The 21,942-nt window shown below is 42.9% G+C and overlaps 1 protein-coding gene and 1 pseudogene across 2 annotated transcripts in view; one reads left to right on the top strand and one right to left on the bottom strand.

Moving 5' to 3' along the window:
- The first annotated feature begins 3,422 nt into the window (after positions 1 to 3,422).
- On the top strand, positions 3,423 to 4,721 carry LOC147027315 (uncharacterized; annotated as a pseudogene).
- Positions 4,722 to 6,708: 1,987 nt separating this feature from the next.
- The window catches only part of NFX1 (nuclear transcription factor, X-box binding 1), a 98,845-nt gene continuing 83,611 nt past the window's right edge, over positions 6,709 to 21,942 (bottom strand). For both annotated transcript variants that reach the window (XM_085876639.1, XM_085876638.1), the window contains 2 exons: positions 13,654 to 13,749; positions 6,709 to 7,717 (listed from right to left, as the gene is read on the bottom strand). In XM_085876639.1, coding sequence (XP_085732765.1) covers positions 7,657 to 7,717; positions 13,654 to 13,749 — 157 coding nt within the window. In that variant the 3' untranslated portion in view covers positions 6,709 to 7,656. The remainder of the gene's footprint in view (positions 7,718 to 13,653; positions 13,750 to 21,942) is intronic.

Below are 21,942 nucleotides of genomic sequence, written 5' to 3'. Positions count from 1 at the left end.
GATCCTGGGATCTCAAGCCCGCCATAAATGGATGAGGTGTGTTGATGCTGCTGGTTATTTCCATTTGCGGGCTTGAGGAGATGGAACATTCTCTGAGGACTCAAAGTATCCACCTCCGCTTTATTAAGGGAGCACATTTCATGGACCAAGCTGTTCCGTGTGTGTGTGTGCGTGTGCGCGCGCGCACGCGCGTTTAGGTTGGGGGTGGGAGGGAAGGGCATGTTTTTTGTGGAGTTCTACTGGAGCTTCCATGGCATTCCAATTAAAAACTAGAAAGAGCAATCAGAGATTGCAGACCCTTACCAGAACTTGTTTGGTGTGGTGTTGGTGTACTACGTAATTAATAAGAAACACAATTATAACTGCTACTTTATGCCAAGACGTCCCACTTTGATTGGACACCTGACCCAATGACGTTTTTCATTATTATTCTATTGCATAAAATAAAAATAAATTAAATTCAAATCAAATGGAACACCAAAGAGGTGCAGTCCTGCATTGGAGTCATCAGAAGGAACCCAAACAAGCAAAAAGAAAAGATGAAGTCATCAGGAGGAACCCAGATATGATTCACATTTCATCTGCTACTCCTCGACCCTCAAACCCATCCGAGCACAGTCAAGTGAGTCTTATTCAAAAAATTTAATTAAAAAAATATTTTTTTCTAAAAAAGGACCCAGATCAAAAAAATATATATTCTTGCTGCCAGAACATGTCTGATCAAGTTGAAATTTAAAACATGTATTCCCCATCACTACTAGATCATAATTGTGAAGTTTCATGTTGAATGATTAAGCAGTTTCAGAGAAAGCATTATTTAATATTTTTCTTTAATCCAATATGGCTGACAAAGCATGTGACCTATCAATTATTCCTGAGGTTAGTACACCCAAGGCTTGGTGAATATTTGTGTGAAGTTTCCCCTCGATCTGTCCAGCCGTTCTTAAGATGTTGTTTATGGGTTTTAGGGTAAATCCAATATGGCTGCCAAACCATGTGATCTATAATGTCATATGAGTGAACCTTTTTTTCCTCATGGACAGGCGGTCATTCGTGTAAAGTTTCGCCTCGATCTGTTCAGCCACTTCAGATAAGATTTATGAAGGGTGTTGGTTTTTTGTTTTTAATCATGGCTGCCGAAGCACATGACGTCATAAAAAATTTTTATGAGATGACTATTTTATCCCGAGATGACCCTCAAAATTTTTCACACTGATCAAATGTCATGTTCTACATATGCAATCATGAGGTCATAACGAAGGCACCTCTGGCGTAAAAAAAAAAAAATCACTTATTCTCCATGAGGAGTACTTGCTGTGTGCCAAGTTTCAATTTTTCCTTGGTGTGGTTTCAGACAGGGGTCCAAAGTTTTTCCAACATGACTGCCACACTACGTGACCTATGACGTCATAATTATGATGAAAACATTCTACATGAGTAGTGACACCTTTGATGAAAATGTCTCAATCTGCCAAGCGGTTGTGGAGAAAAACACTAAAGTTTTGTGCGGACAAAGACAGATAGACAGACAGACAGACAGACGGGCAAACAAACAAACAGACAGACAGACAGACCCAAACGCAATACCCTCTCCTTTAGCGAGGGCAACAAATACATCAAAATAATGATAACATTGTAACAAAGAATATATTCATTCAAACTAATAATATTATTATTAAACATAATAAGAACGAAATCATTCATACTTGGATACAAGGATACAATAAACACAAACTAATTAAAAGTAGTCAGTAGGGGTTTACCAAAGGTAGTTTCTGTTTAACAAATATTGTAGAGTTCTATGAAGCAGTGTGATTGGGTGGATGAGGGAAAGGTAGTGGACATAGTACATCGAGACTTAAAGAAGGCATTTGATGAGATAGCACATCAGAGGTTGTTACCAAAGTGAGGGATTGTGGAGTGGCTGGTCAGGTGGCTAATTGGATTTAAAACTGGCTTAGTGGTAGGAAGCAAAGTGAGTGCGAGTGGGAGGATGTCTTGCTGGGAGGATGTAAGTGGTGGGGTACCTCAGGGATCAGTACTCGGACCATTACTATTCATTATTTACATCAACGATTTGGTTTGTGTGGTGAAGAGTAAGCTTTCCAAATTTGCAGATGACACAAAGATTGGAGGTGAGGTGGATAGCAGAGGGAGTGGTGATCAGATTCAGGAAAGTATTGATACTTGTATAGATTGGGCAAAAGATTGGCAGATGGAATGTAACCTGAGCAAGTGTAATGTGTTTGGGAAGGGAAAGAACAATGAAAATGGAGATTACAGGATGCAAGGGGTAATTTTGGAGTGTGTCACACAAGAGAAGGATCTGGGGGTGGTAATAGATACGGGTGGTAAGCAGACAGCACAGTGCCAGGCAGCTACAGGTAAAGAAAATAGGATTTTAGATTGTATTCGGAGGGGGATCAATTATAAATCAAAAGAGGTGGTGTTAACATCGTACAGGAATTTAGTGAGGGCCACATATAGAATATTGTGTGCAGATTTGGTCACCACAATTCAGGAAGGACATAGATACCATTAGTGGCGTGCCTGGACACTCAGTCATTTAAAATTGATGCAAAAGTTTCAGTTTTACTGCTAAATTGAAGATAAGGGTCTATAGAACGATTTTGGTTCGAGTGTCAAGCACTGCGATAATTTGGGGGGTGGAGGGAGTCGTGGGGGGGCATTTTTCAATAAAACCGCATTTAAAATTAGACTTTAAAAAACCTCATGTTGTATGAGAACGCCGACAGACATTTGACATTGGCTCTCTAATAAGAAAAAATGACAAAATGCTTAAAATTATTTTTCCCGAAATTAGTTAAAAAGTGGGGAGGGTAAGGGAGAGGGGGGTTAATAACTCACAGCTCACACACACCACTCCAGTCCGAAAAAAATCTATTGCATTTTTCTTGCCGTTTTTTCCAGAATATTTTCTGAGATGGCAGGGACAACGAGTTGGCATTTGTGCATGCTATGCCAAAAACAAACAGAGGAAGAGCTTGTTTGCCCTCTTGCGAATCCCGTGGCTAGTCGTAGAGAGGAAGCCTACACAGAAATCACCAGCCTTGTAAGTCAATTCAGAGCAATTGGGTGCTGCTCCACACCCAGACGTAGAAATTCCAGATGCAGAGTCCATGCACAAGAATCGTGCATCCTGGCACAGATCCTGTCGTCAGCTTTACAGCACATCTGCACTTGACCATGCAAAAAAGCATCATTATGAAGGACTGCCTCCAGCAAGAAAAAGATCCCTACGGACCAGCACAGCGGTAAATCGTACTCTGTGTCTCTTCTGTGGTGATGAAACAAATGCAACAGACCATACTTTCCGGAAGGTCGAACTCACCCCACAGATACACAACAAGGCAGTTGCACTGGGAGAAGACCGTGGCGTGGCACTCATGGCAGAAGATCTTGTAGCCATCGAAGCAAAGTATCACAGGAATTACTACACACAGTTCAACCGCCGTTACGTTGCACAGTACTGATACACTCCCTTCCTGGTACAAATGTCCAAGGCAAGACCTTTGATTCATATTTCGACAAGGTATTCTGCCCAAGAGTTCGCCACGACTTGAAACGATTGACACGAGTAGACATTGTATGGGACGACTACCGTGCACTCACAATCAAAGGAGGTACAAGGGAAAAACGAGGAACAGGCACTCGACAGCGTGTATGTGGCACTGCCAAAATCCCTGGAAACTGGCAGAAGTTTTTGGCGAACGTTGATAACAAGAAGGAACTGTTCACATTCCTGTCAAAAAGGAGAACACAAGAACAGTTCCCAGATGACAAGGATGTCTACATCACTGCAGGTGATCAAGTACACCATGCTGGAAATGATCCACCAATGGATCAATGTAACCATGAGGAAGCTGACACTCGTGTTATAGTACATGTTCTCCATGCCCTCCAAACATCGTCACTTGTGATGGTCCATACTGGAGACACAGATGTTGTGGTAATCCTTCTGAGCAATTTCCATCACATCAAGGCTCTGAATCCTGCCGCAGAAATCTGGATCTCCTTCAAAGCTGGAAAGACAACAAGAATGATCTCCCTGAACACAATCGCCACAAACCTGGGTACGACAACGTGTAAAAACATGGCCCTCTTTCACGCATTCACTGGATCAGACAGCACGTCTTCCTTTAAGTTCAAGGGGAAGAGATACTGCTCCAAGGTGATGAAGGAAGTACCGTCCCTCATGGATGAATTCACAACTATTGTCGACACTCCATTCCAAACATCACCAAGACTGAAAGAAGTAGCAACGAACTTTGTCTGTAGGCTCTACTCCAATGATCCAAACGACGGCAACGGCGTTGACCTCCTCTGAATGAGGTTGTTCTCACAGAAGGCTCGGGATGTAGAGAGAATTCCCCCAACAAGTGATGCTTTGGATCAACATATTAAAATAAGTGTCTTCCAAGCTAGCATCTGGACAACAGCGCACATGTCAATGATGGCTGTCAACAACCCCACTAACCATGGATGGAGGGAAGAGGGTGGCAAGCTACTCCCCATTTGGATCTCGCTGCCCTTCGCCAAGGATGTATTTCATCTGGATGTGAAGTACACTTGTACAAGTGCCTGCTCTCGGTGCAAGTGCACGAGGGCAAAGTTGAAGTGCACACGTTTTTGCAAGTGTCAATGCGAGTAGTAGTTGGCCAGCAATTGGCCGACTGGTGTGTGTATATAACCGATTTATTTGCAACTTTCATATTACTTTGTTCAGGGAGTTATTCAAGCAATTGTCAGAAGTTATGTGTACCCACAACCACATTGTAGAACAGTCATAAGATGTTTACAAACTTCACTTTACCATTGAGTCGAGGCAGAATTGTCATGTTATTAAAACAGATTTTACCTTAGTAATCTTGCTCTATTTTTGTGGATATGCGTCAACAACGGCAAAATGACTGCGTCTATGGACAATCTGCTTGAAATATAAGTTGCTTCTCTTGATTCTGAGTCCATAAGTATATCATATGTTCAGATCGACGAATTGAATCAAAAGTTAAAGCAATTATTATATTTCGCATCGGCCGCGGAGGGGGGTCGGGTTATGACCCCCAGCCCCAAATACCCATTTTTGATGTGACAACTTGACACTCGAACTAAAATTGTTCTATAGAACCTCACCGTCAAATTGGTACCAAAAACAAAACTTTTGCATCAATTTGAAATGAAAATAAATAATTACCCATGCACGGCCCCCCACTACATAGAGAGGGTTCAGTGTTGGTCTACTCGATTGATTCTGGGCCGAGCTAGACTCAGATGTGAGGAACGGCTGAAGGAGACAGGGCTTTATACACCAGAAAGGAGGTGGTTACGAGGAGATATGATGGAGATGTTTAAGATAATGAAAGGTATAAATAAAATAAGTGCAGATAAATTATTTAACAGAGTAGACAGTGATAGGACCAAGGGCCATAATAGCCTGAGAGTAAAGAAGAGGAGAGTTAAGATGGGAGCAAGGCAGGGGACTTTTACTCAGAGTAGTTAATGCATGGAATGGTCTCCCTGGAAAGGTTGTGGCAGCAGAAACAGTGGATAACTTTAAATTATAATTAGATAGGTACCTGAAAGTTATGGAGATAGAGGGGAAAAGGGATGTTGACAGGACTTTTAGGTAGTTTGAACATTGATGGGTGATTGTGTGCATGTGTACGGAGTGCTGTTGGTGGGGGTCTTGTCAAGGGGGGTTGTGTGGTTGATGTTGTGCGTTTTTACCCAAACCCATGCCCCCCTCCCCTGAAGAGAACAAAAAATACAAAAAAATATCTTTCATTTCTTCAAAGCATTTTTTTGCATTTTCTTCCTTGGATCTTGTGTTGATAAATTCGTATAGTGTTCGTGCAGGCATGATAGCCTGAATGGCCTCAACCTGTGTTAGATTTCCTTGTCAATATTAACTACACTAATAAAAGTGGTATCATCTGGCAAGAATAATAACGAACGTATAATGTCCCCCTGGCGCAAGCACATCTGGCCGTGGTGAAAGGCAAACCAATGCTCAAGCAGTTCAGCAGGCAGGTATGCAACAAGACCGTGAAGATCAATGACAATTTGGTCCAATAGACCAACGGGCCCATTCGTCGACAGAAAGTACCGTGTACCTAATTTATGCAGGGTCTGTTACCACTGAACCAATCTGTAATTTGTACATCAGGACTGTGTTCATTCACCAAGTTTCTTGAAGAGTGCTCGCCAAGTGGCTAAAGCTCTCAAGCACTCAAGCAAGCACTCCAACAAAACCGTCAATAAGGAACGGCTGGCTTGGCGAGCAATAACTAGCTGTTTGGTAACTCAACCTAGTCCTGGCTGAATGCACAGGGCAGTTTCACACCAGGCATCTGACAAGTCAATGGGGTTCGTCATTATTATCACAACAGCAAGGGGAGTTAGGGATTTCCACATTTTATAGTATTTCCAGCGTAAGCTATACAAATAAAGGACAGTGAGTGACCTTTGACAGGAGTGTCGTTTCAAACTGTTAGAGAATCGTCACTTTGCAACTGGAATTCTCTTTACATTCAGCATTTACATCGAGCTGGTACCTATTCAACTTGTTGCAAAACAAACTTGGCCTTTCGTCAAACCCTCTGGATCTCGACGAGAAATATTTCTGGAAGATCATTTTTAAATGTCAAAAACTATGATATTAGATTCACATGATCATTGATCGCATCATTTCACCATTCTATGTTATCTGTTTATTGGGAATAAAACGGTGATACGATACACGATTAACCGGTCGTAATTTTCAAGCTCAGCTCAGTTATTCACTCACCATTTTAAACTATCCATTTCATTACAAGAGTACAAGGAAGGTTGTTATAGATCCGGGACGAGGCATCACAGGATTTGTGTGAGTTGATGATGTACACACTTCAACATTCGTCAGTTCAAATGTAGCAAACATGAAAGTCGTCACTTAACTAGCGTGACAGTGGGAATACAAAAACACATTTTTCCGGAAGATTCTTCACTGCTTTCTGTATAACAAACTACATTTTGAATCTTTGATGTAGAAAATCAACTCTTAATTTAAAAAACAAAACAAAACATGGAATGGCAAAATTGAGGTGCAAACCATTATGGATCAGAAAACGATGTTCAGTGGGGATGGGGATGGGGATGGGGATGGGGGGGATAATAGGAATACCAAAAAAACTGGATATCTATTTGTAGTTTTAAAGAAAAAGAAGCCAACAAGAGAGAAGAAATAAACACGTCCAACATTCCAAACTTCAGTGCAGGCTTTAAGAGCAGAGGAAACGTTCACATCACATGGTTGTCAACCGATTTCTCTGAGCCCCTCCTCTCTTGGAGAAGCGTTCACATCACATGGTCATTAACTTATTCCACTCCACCCCCTCCCCTCAGAATTTCCTGCTTCCATGTAATGCAAAACTGCTGTATCAAACGATCAATGTGTGCATTAAAACCCACCCTCTTTTAAACAGCAACCATTTCAGACATTTTCACTGGATATTTTCAGTACTGCCCGATCCAAATCCAAATAAACAAACAATCATAGCTTTCACCGTTGAAACGTGCAGGTCAAACCAAGATGATACATTTCGTTTTGGCCAGCTGTCAACTGTCCTTTAACATACCAAGACGGTGCCATCTGCTTCAATCTTGAACATCAAAATAATCAATAGGCTCAGCTGTCTTTTCACCAGCACCCAAGGTCCTGAAAAGGAGACAATGTCAAAATACTAAGGACTGTTTGAATGCAATCGAGCCTGAAAGTGCTTCACATCTGGACAGCACACACAAATGCAGCGCTTGCACAAATCGGAGAACTGTAAAGAATAAAGAAAGTAAAACAAAAGAGGGAAAAAGAAACGTGCATGTGGGAAGGGGATCGGCCACGGAGGATAGAAAAAAAAAATTGTACCCATGTCCAAAGGAAGGGTTCAGTTTGGCATTTTAATACTAATATGCAAAGCCTAGAAAAGAACGAAAGCCTTTCTAATTACCTTTTAGAATCCTTTAGAATTAACCTTTAGAATCACCCTTTACAATAAATGATAATAATACAAAACAAGCCGGTAGGCGACATGGCTGCTCGCTCCAGATGGAAAGCTGGCCGACACAACTCGCCGATATTCATGTCCATGCTATCAATCAATTTAGCACAATAAATATGATTATCACAGCCCTCTTAGTTTTAGTCCGGGAGCCAACCTGTGTACGAGGCTGTTTTAGGGTTGGACCTTACAGCCTCTGCTATAAAATTTTACACCCCCAGGATGTTTAGATATATGTTTGCAGTTCATGAAAACCAATGTTGGCAATTCATAAGCTCTTGCGAAAAATTTTGGCGGCCGTTTTTGTTTGAGGAAGATTTGAAAAATTTGATAAAACAGCAATTGTCAATAAAATTTCTAAAAAAATTTAAAAATCACATTCATGAAAAATAAATGTGAACTAAATGTAAGAATTCAGTCAGTGCATTGTAAAATGACAAAAAAAAATTGCCTTTGTGGAAGTAAACCTCGTAAAAGTACATAATTTTGTGAAAAATGCCTTAAAAATAACGTTTTTTGAAGATGGCCTTTAGAACTTTTCTTATCATAGGCAGATGCTGCATTAGAATACTAATTTCTCTTAATGTGATATGAACATGGTATCCATGGCTAATTAAAACAGCAAATTTGAGTGAGTTCTATCAATTTTTAAAGAGAAAATTAACATTTTTGTCAACCAAAGTTACCCCTACCCCCAAAATCCTCTTACTCTATTGAACACAGTTCGGTTAAGGTTTGCTGGATCCAGGTTGGGAACTTCACAGTTCACTCTTCCAAAGGAAAATTCAATGGTGTTTGGAGTGACATGGCCCTGGAGCAGACATACAACAATGAAGGGAAGACATCTCTGTTCAAAGGCATATCTCAGGCACCAGCTGCTCGAGATAAATATGTGAAGACAGCACCATTTCTCACAGCTGTATCAGAGAACATAAAGTCTATGGCTAATCTAGGCCAACAGGAATCTACTCATCATGGAGAAACACATAAGCAGGCAACAGAAGAACATATGCATGTTGAGGAGATCAAGAAAGTGATATGCCAGCAGATGATAAACCCATTCCAGTGTAACAACCAAGTGGATCTGCTCAATAGAGCAACTGGTGAGAAGGATGCTTCAAAAGACTTGGTCCATGCTCAAGCTAAGGGCATGGAAGCCATTATGAAAGCAGAAGAGGTGGTCTCTATTAAGATTGAACCACTGAAGCTGGTAACTTTCTCCTCACAGAAGAAATCAAACCCATCAAGGAAACAGAGTTTAATCAGGATCTATCAAGATGAGACTGCAACTACACGTGTGCTGTGTTTCTATCGAGATGCCGACCCAGTCACAAGACAGATTGCATTTTCCCATGAGTGGACAGACTATCCATCATCCCTGTTTGAGGTTGATCCACGCTTAGCACAGGGGTTTGTAATGCGCAAAGGCAACAAGTCTGATTTCGTGGCAGTGCTAATTGCTGAAGCTGAGCAGGATGTTGTTTTACAGCTGCCATCATTACCACAGAGTGACCTATACACAGTTTATCTGGTAGACACAATGGCATTTGTAAATAAATACCAAAAAATGGGTGCGAAAACATTTGGTGAACTTCCCCAGCTGTATCTTCGCAAGCTCCTGCAGTTGAAACCTGAAATGTGCAACTGTGTCAACATCATTGGTGATCGGTATGATTTGGATGATAGCCATACTTTGAAGGGTGATGAGCAGCAGAGGAGAAACCAGACAGACCAGGCAAGACAATTCTCACCATCCAAGAGTCTAGAAATTCCAGACTGGAATTTACTCATGAAGAATCCAAGAAATAAAGGAAATCTTCAGAACTTCATTGGCACTTCCCTTTGTGAGAGTCCTGAAGCTATTCCGGATGGAGTGACCATCATTCTTGGTGGTATGATGGAAAACAAAGGTCACACTCTTTCCATCACATCAGCATCAAGTTCAGTTCTGGACTTACCTTGTGAAGAACATGAAGAGGCAGACACAAGGATTATTGCTCATCTTGCATATTGTGTGGAATATCTTGATCACCATCGAGCTGTTGTGCATGCAACAGATACAGACATAATTATGCTGTGTATATATCACTTCTGCTGCTTGAACACATTGCAAGAACTCTGGATACAACGGCAGAATCAATACCTACCTATTCATGAGCTGGTAGAAGTGTTGAGCAAGAAGTACCAGAAAATCCTCTTGATGTCGCAGCTACACTTCTGTGCACATATGTGTTGTGTGGATGTGACACAGTGAGCTACCCATTCAGAAGGGGAAAAGAAGAGGTCAGGTCAGGTATGGGAGCATGTGCCAGAACAGCGCGTCGCTGCGTCCACTTTCCGCCGGTACTCCAGGGGCCTCCGTCTGGCCATCCCCCAGGCAGATGCCAGGCCCATCCCCATCTCCTTGAGATGATGGTCAACCTGCTGCAACCATGAGGCACGTGGTCGGCCCACTGGCCTCCTCCACTCATGAGACTCCCTCGCTGAGAGAATCTGGTGAGCAGGATCAGCGTCAGGAAAACGAGCCACATGTCCATACAGCCGCAGCTGACGCTCACGGACTATGCAGGTAACAAATCTCATCCGAGTCTCTCTCAGCAACCGCTCGTTGGACACAAAATCCGACCAGCGATAGCCAAGGATTCTTCGAAGAGACCTGGTACCAAAGGAATTAAGTCTCCGTCTCAGATCCTTGGTCAAAGTCCAAGTCTCGCACCCATAGAGCAAGACTGGAAGTACCAAGGACCTGAAGACTCGGACTTTCGTCCTCCCGCACAGGTACCGGCAGCGCCATACCCCATGATCCAGTGAATCCATGACTCCCCAGGCCCGACCCAGACGTCTATTGACCTCTGACTCTAAGCCAGCAGAGACATGAATATCACTGCCAAGGTAAGTGAATCTATCCACGACCTCAACATCCTCACCACAAACAGACACAGACAGGACAGCAGCATCCAAGATGTCACCGAAAGCCTGGATCTTAGTTTTGACCCAAGAAATCCGTAATCCCAACGGCTCCGACTCCTCATTCAGCACCTCGAGGGCCCCCAAGAGGATGTCTAAAGTCTCCGCAAAGATGACTGCATCATCTGCAAAATCAAGGTCCGAGATCTTGACATTGCCAAACGATGCACCGCAACTTGATCTCTCCGACATCCTCCCTAAAATCCAGTCCATACAAGTGCTGAAAAGTGTGGGGGCAAGTACACATCCCTGACGAACTCCAGTAACAACTGGAAATAAGTCAGAGATGGTACCACCACACTTCACAGCACTCTCAGTACCAGAGTAGAGTTCAGACATCAGATCGATCAGTTTCGGTGGCACCCCACGAAGACCAAGAATCCTCCAGAGGACATCCCGATTCACTGAATCGAACGCTTTACAGAGATCAACATACGCTGCAAGCAGCCCCTGCCGAAACTCTCGTCTGCGTTCGGTGAGGACACGAAGTGCAAGGATACGGTCAATCGTTGACCTCTTTGGTGTAAAGCCTGACTGCTCTGGACGCTGGTGCTCAAGCAGATGGTGGCGAACCCTATCAAGAATTGCCCGGCACTGAGAGCAGCGTCACCCCTCGGTAGTTGTTGCAGTCTTGGCGATCACCCTTCCCTTTCCAGAGAGGGACAACAAGGCCCCTCTTCCAGTCAGTTGGGATGATGCCTGTGTTCCTGTGAAAAGAAGAGCGGCACAGGTTTCTCTGGGACTGATAGGAAACCTTCCCCACCTTGTTGATTTTGGAAGAGATAGTGAAATGGCAGCAACAGAATGTGTCATTGATGGCAGAATGTGTCATTGACAGAATGTGTCATTGATTGAGGCCAGAGTATACTGGACTGCTCTGCATGGCCAAAAAGGGTTCAGCTGTTTGGATACCCTCAGGCAGCATATGTTTGTCTCTTCAAAATTAGACCTTAGGTCACTGCCAGCAACAGAAGATGCGTTTTACTTCCTTGTTTTAAGAGCATTGTATCAATTGCTTCTGTATAGACGTGCACATCTCAGTGACCGAGCACTTCCCCCAGCCACAACATTTGGCAGAACCCTTATCAATGGAAAACTGGTCCCAATTCTCATGTCTAAGCCAGCCAAGCCAAACATAGACAAAACGGTGTCTTGCATGTGCAAATTATCCAAATGTCTGAAACGATGTTCATGCAAAAAGGCTGCTGTGCCTTGCTGAGTGACATGCATATGCCTTGGTCAGAGAGGTTCATGTGGTGGAGTTGTTTCAGAGAGTGACTCTTCCTCTGAAGAGGATGTTTCATGTCACAATATTGTGTTAATCCATTTCTAATTTTATCTTCCTTAAAACCATGGCATGTAAAAGTATGTTCTTGTTCCTGACCCCATTGATAGTCAAGCATTTCTGAGTTACATAAATCTTTTGTTGTTTGACATATAACCTTGTCAATTGTAGGTAGGTTAAATCTACACCAATTGTGATATAGGAAATGAACTCCTCTTTAATATGAGGGGTCATTTGTGTATATAGGTTTAGTGGTTATGATTTTAGGACAATATGAATTACCCCTACCCCCATCCTACATCTTCGCTTTTGCCAACATTTTGTTATCAGAGGGGGCTCGCAAAAGTGTTGACTGTGTTGTTGCGCAAGAGTTTCACCATTGCCAACATTGGTTTTCATATACTCAAAGGGTGTCTCTTTATGAAAATCAACACAAAAATTTTATAGCAGACCGGGCAATTTTTTTTTAATTTTGATCGGTTGGCTCCCGGACTATTTGCGACCAGAAAACCGCCTTGTGAAATTTCAGGCATGTTTCCAAAGACACTCTAACAAATGGCAGCCCTGGTAATTCCATTTATCTATTCGCTAAAGATTTTATTTTTTTATACGATGCTGTAAGACATTCTCCTTGGGCACAAAAAAAAAAAACAGGTCCCTCGGAAGTCCAGTTTCGGAGGTATTGATTTTTTTGTACAGTCCACAATAAGTGTACAATGTACGCTAAAGTATTTTAGCTGTTGCAAAGAAACAGAGGTGTGCATAGCAACCATTCATTTTTGTGTACATGCTAGCCACATTGTACACATTTCACCTAAGTTTCATCAAAACCAGACTCTTTCTCTTAGAGATATTCGCAATTAACCGTTTCTGAAATGTTCGACATGTACTCGCCCAAAACCTATCTCCTCCTACAAATATTTTTTGTTAGGGCTGCAAATTGGCATGAAGGGATCTAGATAGATTGCGCACAGAATTCTAAGCTTCGATTTTTCGATTTATTTATTTTTGATTTTTTGACCACTTTAAAGGGCTGTTGCTATGCAGTTGCTCGGACCCGGGGTCCCATATTCGAAAGCACACGATTCCCAGAAATATTGGTCCTACCTACCAAATTCATTGGAATCTGTTGAGTGGTTTAGTCCCGAGGCTTGACCAAAGTTTCACGGACAGACAGACAGATGGAAATGTCCAGAATAAGGGTACTCTAGCAAGCAGCCAATAATGACAAACAATAGCAGATGCATTATTCGTCGTCGTTGCAAAAACAGTATTGTAGTATTTATTCCTCTGTATATTTGGAGGGAGTGTGGGAAAGTCATTGTGGTCTCAGAAGAGACTTACGTGTTGCTGCGATGTGGGATTGGAGGTGGTGGCTTTGGAGCCAGTTCCCGCTCGGTTAAGCAGGTGAGTGACATTGTTGAACAGCTGGACTTTCCTCTGCAGGGAGTGTGTGAAAATGTGAGGAACGCAAGCACATAAAACACCAAAACCTTTAAGACAAATTTTTAAATAAAAATATATCTACATTGTTAAAACGATTAACAATCAGAGTAAATCACTGCAAAACGGTTGTACAAAGCAATAAGCATGTGCAAAGTTTGTTTCTTCAATGGATTGACCAACAAAACAAACCACCAACTTCACCATGAAACTGCTTGGATCAGAAAACATCTTAAAGAGTGCGGAGCGTTCATTTAGTCTCTCTCCACAGAATACATGGAGGCTTGGAGCTGTTTTAGGGTTTGTTTCTACAATTAGTACCCCCAGTTTATAATGCATCACAGAACTAGTTGGGACTTTCAGAATTAAATTTTGCATCAATAATGGGAATATAAACGATACAAGGAAATCGAACACAGGTGGGAGCCATTCAGCCCATCAGGCCTGTGCAAAAACCACACCAATTTATCGACACAAGATCCAAGGAAGAAAATACAAAAAGTTTTAATGAAAGAAATAATTGTTTTTTGTTTGTTTTTGTTTTTTTGTTATTGTTGTTTGTTTTGTTGTTTTTGTTTTAGTAGTTTTTGTACTTTTTTTTTTCTTTCTTCCCCTCAGGAGAGGGGGCATGGGCTTGGTTAAAAACATACATCAACCACACAACCCCCCTTAACAAGACCCCCACCAACAGCACTCTGCACACATGCACACAATCATCCATCAATACTCAAATGACCAAAAAGTTCGATCAATATTCCTACACCCTCCATCTCAATAATTTCCAGGTACCTATCAAATTCAAATTTACACTTTTGTAGTGTTTCTGCTGCCACGACCTTTCCAGGGAGACCATTCCATGCATTAACTACTCTCTGAGAAAAAGTTCCCTGCCTTAAAACCGTCTTAACTCTTCCATTGGGTTGATGCAGGGTTGACAGGTTGATGGGTTGACGATACAGCGTTGACACAATTTTAAAGGTCATGCCCTAATTATAAATATTTCAACACTTTTTTCACCATAACTCGACTAAAGTTTGTCATATCAGAGAGCCATCCCGAGAGAGCCAAGAGTAAGCCGCATTTAAGCTTAATTTGCATATATATATATATATATATATATATATATATATATATATATATATATATATATATATATATATATATATATATATATATATATATATATATATATATATATATATATATATATTATATATATATTATATATATATATATATATATAGTTGTGGTTGAAGAAATTCGCAAACCACCATTCAGGTCCCGTAGGTGAGGTATCTCTGTAAGTAAATGTGTAGTTAGCCCAAACCCGTTGTTTAGAGGGAATAAATGTCATTCATTCGGGCTGCGACCCTTTAAGATAGCCGTTTTTCTGTTCTATCTTTATTTTGAACCAACCACGTCTCAACCGCCATCACACAACAACCACCAACCGCAACGCCGCTTCACAACAACAACAACGCCAACAGCCACGACCTTTACCGTCACAACTCGCTCTCGCAATCATCGCATCACCGCCATTCCAAGCGTCACCGTGTTCAGGGACCACCACAATAAACCCTCCACCACCTTCACCTCTCCTCCTTCCGCCGCCATTCCCGCACCGCTTGTGGGCACCGATCCTGGACTCGTACAGGGCGCGCGCCGAGCAGCGGGTGCAAAAAGCGGCCTTTCCGGGGAAGTCGGATCAGGAATGATTCACGCCCACTTCTGTTCCGTCCTATCAGCGAGTGCGGGGCGATTTGGCCCCGCCTCCAGGCGCGTCGGAGTAGAATCGATATATGCAAATTCGAGGATCAGGAATGATTCACACCCACTTTTCCTCCGTCCAATGGGCGAGCGTGGCTCTGCCCCCGAGCCGATCCTGATCCGAAAATCTGCATATGGTTTCTCCTGCTGACTATAAAGCGCCGAGCGCGGGGCGAATTGAGTGAGTAGAAGAGTTTCTGTTTCGGGCTCGAGTAGAGTGAAGAGTTTCTGTTTCGGGCTCGAGTGAGTAGAAGAGTTTCTGTTTCGGGCTCGAGTGAGTAGAAGAGTTTCTGTTTCGGGCTCGAGTTGAGAGAGTTTCTGTTTCGGGCTCGAGCAAGTTGAAGAGGTGTGGCGGCGGCGGCGGCGAAGTGTGGCAGGAGCAGTCAGGACGGGTCTGGAGGAGAGTCGGTCTGTCGGGGTTCGGAGTCTGTCGGGGAGCTGCAGAGAGTAGAAGCCGGGAACACGGTCGAGGGCGCAGTGGAGTCGCTCGTCGCGGGACCCAAGCAAGCCAGCTATCCTCTTTCCCCAGAGCATCAACAACCCCCCCGTTTCCCCCCCGCGCTGAGATAGTGCGAAAGGGGGGCCTCGTTCCCACCCCATTCCAGGCAGTGCCAGCAAGGCCCGCGGAGGAGTGCGGAGTCGGGGCACCGCCGCCATTTTGCGGCCCATCACAAGACGGGTAGGCTCCACGCGGTCTCGGCCCCAGGCCCGTCTGCCCCCTGGTCATAGAGGGTGGCCCTTTTTCTTTTGCTTTGGAGTATATGTGTTGTCGGCGCCGTCTATAAAAGTAAAACTGTGTAAGTGTTGCCGTGTGCTCGCGTAGTCGGTAGTAGATCTGCATTGTGTTTCTTTTGTTACATTTGCTTTTGGTGCATAATTGTTGTGTTTTTGTTACATTTGCTTTTGGTGCATAATTGTTGTAATTGTATTTGTGTGCTTTCCGTTTGCCGCGGAATAAATGTGAATTATGTTGAACTGTTTTTCCCGTTTCGCTTCGTCTTTTCTTTAATTGAACCTCCATCTTACTTCACGTAAAGGGTTGGTCGTGGGCTAAATAAGCCCAATAACTAATCGGAACCGTCGAGGTTGACGATAACACCGCTCGGTTATCCCGATAGTACGGAACGGGTCGCTTAAAGTGGCCCGTGTCCGAAGTCGACCTGCGGCGAGGTGCGATCGCCCGGTCTACCCTCCGTGTGGGTACTTAGGTAGGTCGAATTTGGCGAACAACCCTATCCAACGCGGGGGGCCGATTGGCACGATCGTGGTGAGGCCGAAAGGCCCACCCGTGACTAGTTCTCGGCGTTAGTCCGAGAGGGTCACGACGGAATTGTCCGTCCGGTGGGCGACGTGCTGCGATTCGAGTTACGTGGCCGTTCGCACGCCGGCGGGCGCGAATTCGCAACAATATATATATATATATATATATATATATATATATATATATATATATATATATATATATATATATATATATATATATATATATATATATATATATATATATATATATATATATATATATATATATATATATATATATAGTTGCGAATTCTGGCCCGTCCGGTGTGCGATCGGCCGCTTGACTCAAATGGCGGCCGCTTCACCCAACGAACGTGCAATTCAGTCGTGACCCTCCGGGAACTACCGCCAGGAGGCAGTCACGGGTGGGGGTTTAACCACACCACAACTTAGTCCGCATTCGACCCACGCGAAATAGGGTCCAATCGCCGAATGGTCGATTTACCTAAGTACCCGCGCGGATAGCGTACCGAAGAGTTGTACCACGCCACAGGTCGACTCTGGACACGAACCGCTTAAGCGGCTCGTTCCGTACTACAGGGATAACCGAGCGGAGCTATCGTCGACCTTGACAGTTCAGATTAGTTACCGGGTGTTTTAAACCCACTATTAATCCAGTTGGCCTCACTATTAATCCAATCCCTTACGTGATGCAAGATGGAGATTCAAACAAAGGAAAGGATGCAGCGAAATGGGGAACAATTGGACAAGCACACTTTTATTTCGGAAACACGGAAGGCACGTATATTACAGTCAAGCAAGGAATCACAATAAAAGCAAGGACACAATACAGAGCTACAACCGAATACAATTATTACACAGGGACACTTAAACAATTCTACTTGATGGACTGGCGCCACACACATACGTTTACACAGAACCCAAAAGAAATGGAAGTCGCGACTTCCCTTTGTGTGTCGAGTCCTTCTCTCGTGACCGCAACTCCGAGCTCCTCCGACGTGGTCCACGAGCTCGTGCCTCGCGCCGCACGTGTGGTCCGCTCGACAGCACGGACGGGGTTTTGGGGAACGGACGGGGTTTTCCGGCGCTATCTCCGCGCTCGCTCACGGGATTCCAGGGCTCGGGCGAGGATCGAGGGCTCGACAGGAACAACAAGCTCGCCAGGATCAAAAAGGCTTGCGCAAGGAACAGGAACAAGAAGAAGAAGACCTTGCAGGAACTAGCAGACGACCCGAACCAGAAGACGACACGAACCCTCCTCGTCCACCTCTTTTGTAGCGCGGGGCTCCGCCCTTCGCCCCGCCCCGTTTCTGGCTCCACCTCCCTTCTGGAAGCTTCCCAAAAAGGGGCGTGCCCTCTCGGTCCCCCCTCCCCGCGCCGTGCGGGGGACGAGGAAAGTCAGTTTTGGCTCGGGGCCAGGGAATTATCCCCCAAAATCAGGCCCCCACGTTTTTTCACCTTTGACCTCTGGCTCAAATCGCACCTCCCCCATGCCAAAGCACGGGCGTTTTGGGCGGGAGATCTTGGCGGGAGATATTTAAGCTGCCACTCCGCTCCTGTCATCCGTCCCGCGGAGATCGTGACCGCACGGTGCTCGTTGAATGGCGAGTGGCGAAGATGTGGTAGCGTAGTTGTGGAAGGTGGCGTCGTGGTGTGAATGGCGTGATTGTTGGCGTCGTGTAGTGAATGGCGTGATCGTTGAGATGTTGGTTGTGGCGATGTTCGTTGTTCTTGCACCAAATTAACGACAGCAAAAGAAAAACGACTAACGGAAGAATCACAGCACGAATGGATCACATATATTCCCTCTAAACAACGGGTTTGGGCTAACGACACATGAACTTACCGATATATCTCACCTGAGGACCCTTTATGGTGTAATGCGAATATATTATATATATATATATATATATATATATATATATATATATATATATATATATATATATATATATATATATATACATACATACATACATACATACACACACGTGATGCAATCCTGGTGTTGGCGCAGTGGTTAGGTGTTGGCGCAGTGGTTGGCCTGGTGTTGGCGCAGTGGTTAGGGCAGCAAACCTGTGTCGTAAGAGGCGACCAGGGTTGCGTCAGGAAGGGCATCCGGCGTAAAACATGTGCCAAATCACTATGCGGATCATACGGATGATCTGCTGTGGCAACCCCTCACGGGAGCATGCCGAAAGAAGAAGAAGATATATATTATATACAGTACACTGTATATCCATATATCTGTAGATATCTAAAGTTGAAAGTGTATCTGTGTGTTTCTCTGTGACCGATGCACGCGAAAATTGCTGGACTGATCCTCACCAAACTTCACATGCTGACAGAACATGTACCCGGGAGTATCCCGATGTAAAAGAATTGTACTTCCGACTTCCGGTTTCCGAATTATGACGTCATCACCTGATTTCGTAACGTTAATTTTTCAAGTTCAGCCGATTGACATGGGGCCAACGCCATATACAATATATCTAACATATGATTTAAAGTTTTTGTTTGTCTGTTTGTTTGTCTGCATGGGCTAATCTCCTGAAAGGTGAAAGAAAGGAGGTAACCACTGAAACAAAAAATGTCGGGATGGACCCCAGGAAGGTTATAGGCGATGTGGCAAGACCCCTCGGCCAGGGGGGGGAGGGGTGTGTTTTCCCCTCACGAACCCCCTGAGCCTATGACTGCCATGGCCCAATAGGGAACTGATACTGTGCTCGCGTCAGACATATGTATAGAAGATGAAATTCATTCAAAAAGAACCCAGGCAGCACCGGGTGCTCTCACCTAGTATATATATATATATATATATATATATATATATATATATATATATATATATATATATATATATATATATATATATATATATATATATATATATATATATATATATATATATATATATATATACACACACACAAGCCTAGTGTTGGTGTAGTGGTTAGGATAGCAGCTTGGGATACAAAAGGTCCTGAGCTCAAGCCCCGTTGGCCACTTGAATTAATACACACCAGGAGGTTGACTCAGCCTGTCATCCTTCCGAGGTCGGCGAAGTGAGTACCAGTGTACTGGGCCCGGTGTATGCCCGGGTTAGAATAGGTGTACCATATCCGTGTCATAAGAGGCGACCAGGGCTGCGTCAGGAAGGGCATCCGGCGTAAAACCTGTGCCAAATCATTATGCGGATCATAACGGATGATCCGCTGTGGCGACCCCTAACGGGAGCAGCCGAAAGAAGAAGAGATATATATATATATATATATATATATATATATATATATATATATATATATATATATATATATATATATATATATATATATATATCACAAGGGAGGAAACCAGAGATGTCAGGATAAGTCAATTTTGAAGAAACTGAAAAACAAAGTTTCAAGACTTTGGTGGACTGTTCATATAGATTTCTTTTCCAGTAAAAGGAAGAGTGATCATTGGCCGATCAAATTAAGCATGCAGCATTTGCCAAGCTTCTGTGTTATTTAATTTAAGAGCAAAGAACGAATCAATGTTGCAAACTGACATCACTGGTTATTCCCTTGTTTAATAATTGCCATGCAATTTAAACCCAGAATGTGTAGCAAATTCATGCTTGTTGGTTATTAGCATACATTACATGACTTTGGTGATCACAGATTATTTTTTTCAACATTAAACGGTCATTATTTTTTTTGTTTGATTGGTGTTCAATGCCATACTAAAGGGTATTTCGCTTATATGACAACGGATTCTCAATTTCTTACTCCGTACTACTTCATATGATGGAAAACCGGGAGGAAACCTAGGATAAACCACCACGCGATTGCCGAAGTCACCTCATGTGACTCCCTCATATACCTAAGCAGGTTGATTGGGTGGTGGGTACATCGAATGAGGATGGGTACTCAGACGTGCTAACCATTAAGCCACGGCGTGGGTCCCATAAAAGTCACAATAAAGGTTTGACCAGGCTTGAACCACGATATGCACCAACTACGGAGCCCATGATAAAACCAAATAGGCCATTTTAGTGCTCAGAGTTTATGCTGTGAAAGTTTTACAACCTTTCATTTTTTAGTTTCTCAACTCTGAATATTATAATGGAACAGTTAACATGAATGAAAGGGAGATAACCAGGAGTAAAGTACTGACAACTCTGGGTTTCTACTTGTTCAGCTTTGACAACACTTGTTTTTTCATTGCACGGCTAAACTTTATCCCCTATAAATTATGTGACACCCCTGGTTATTTGTTCAAGTAATATTGTGAGAGGAAACCTTATGTTGCCAACTATTGGCAAGTGCAATAACCCTGAAATTTATAAAAAGTGACATCTCTGGTTTTCCCCTTGTGGTCTTCATATATATATATATATATATATATATATATATATATATATATATATATATATATATATATATATATATATATATATATATATATACATATATACATATATACATATATATATATATATATAGATATATACATATATACATATATACATATATACATATATACATATATACATATATACATATATACATATATACATATATACATATATACATATATATATACAGTGGGGAGAACAAGTATTTGATACACTGCCGATTTTGCAGGTTTTCCCACTTACAAAGCACGTAGAGGTCTGTAATTTTTTATCATAGGTACACTTCAACTATGAAAGACGGAATCGAAAACAAAAATCCTGAAAATCACATTGTATGATTTTAAAATAATTAATTTGCATTTTATTGCATGAAATAAGTGTTTGATCACCTACCAACCAGTAAGAATTCTGGCTCTCACAGACCTGTAAGTTTTGTCTTTAAGAAGCCCTCCCATTCTCCACCCATAACCTGTATTAACTGCACCTGTTTGAACTCGATATCTGCATAAAAGACAGTTGTCCACACTCAATCAATCAGACTCCAACCTCTCCACAATGGGCAAGACCAGAGAGCTGTCTAAGGACATCAGGGACAAAATTGTAGACTTGCACAAGGCTGGGATGGGCTACAGGACAACAGGCAAGCAGCTTGGTGAGAAGGCAACAACTGTTTGCGCAATTATTAGAAAATGGAAGAAGTTCAAGATAAGTCAATCTCCCTCGGTCTGGGGCTCCATGCAAGATCTCACCTCGTGGAGCCT

The sequence above is a fragment of the Eptatretus burgeri genome, chromosome 4 (assembly GCF_056783735.1).
Source record: "Eptatretus burgeri isolate ZD-2024b chromosome 4, Ebu_testis_v1, whole genome shotgun sequence".
Lineage (NCBI taxonomy): Eukaryota > Metazoa > Chordata > Myxini > Myxiniformes > Myxinidae > Eptatretus > Eptatretus burgeri.
Note: the sequence above shows the minus strand (reverse complement) of the source record. Positions and strands in the feature narration are given on the sequence as shown.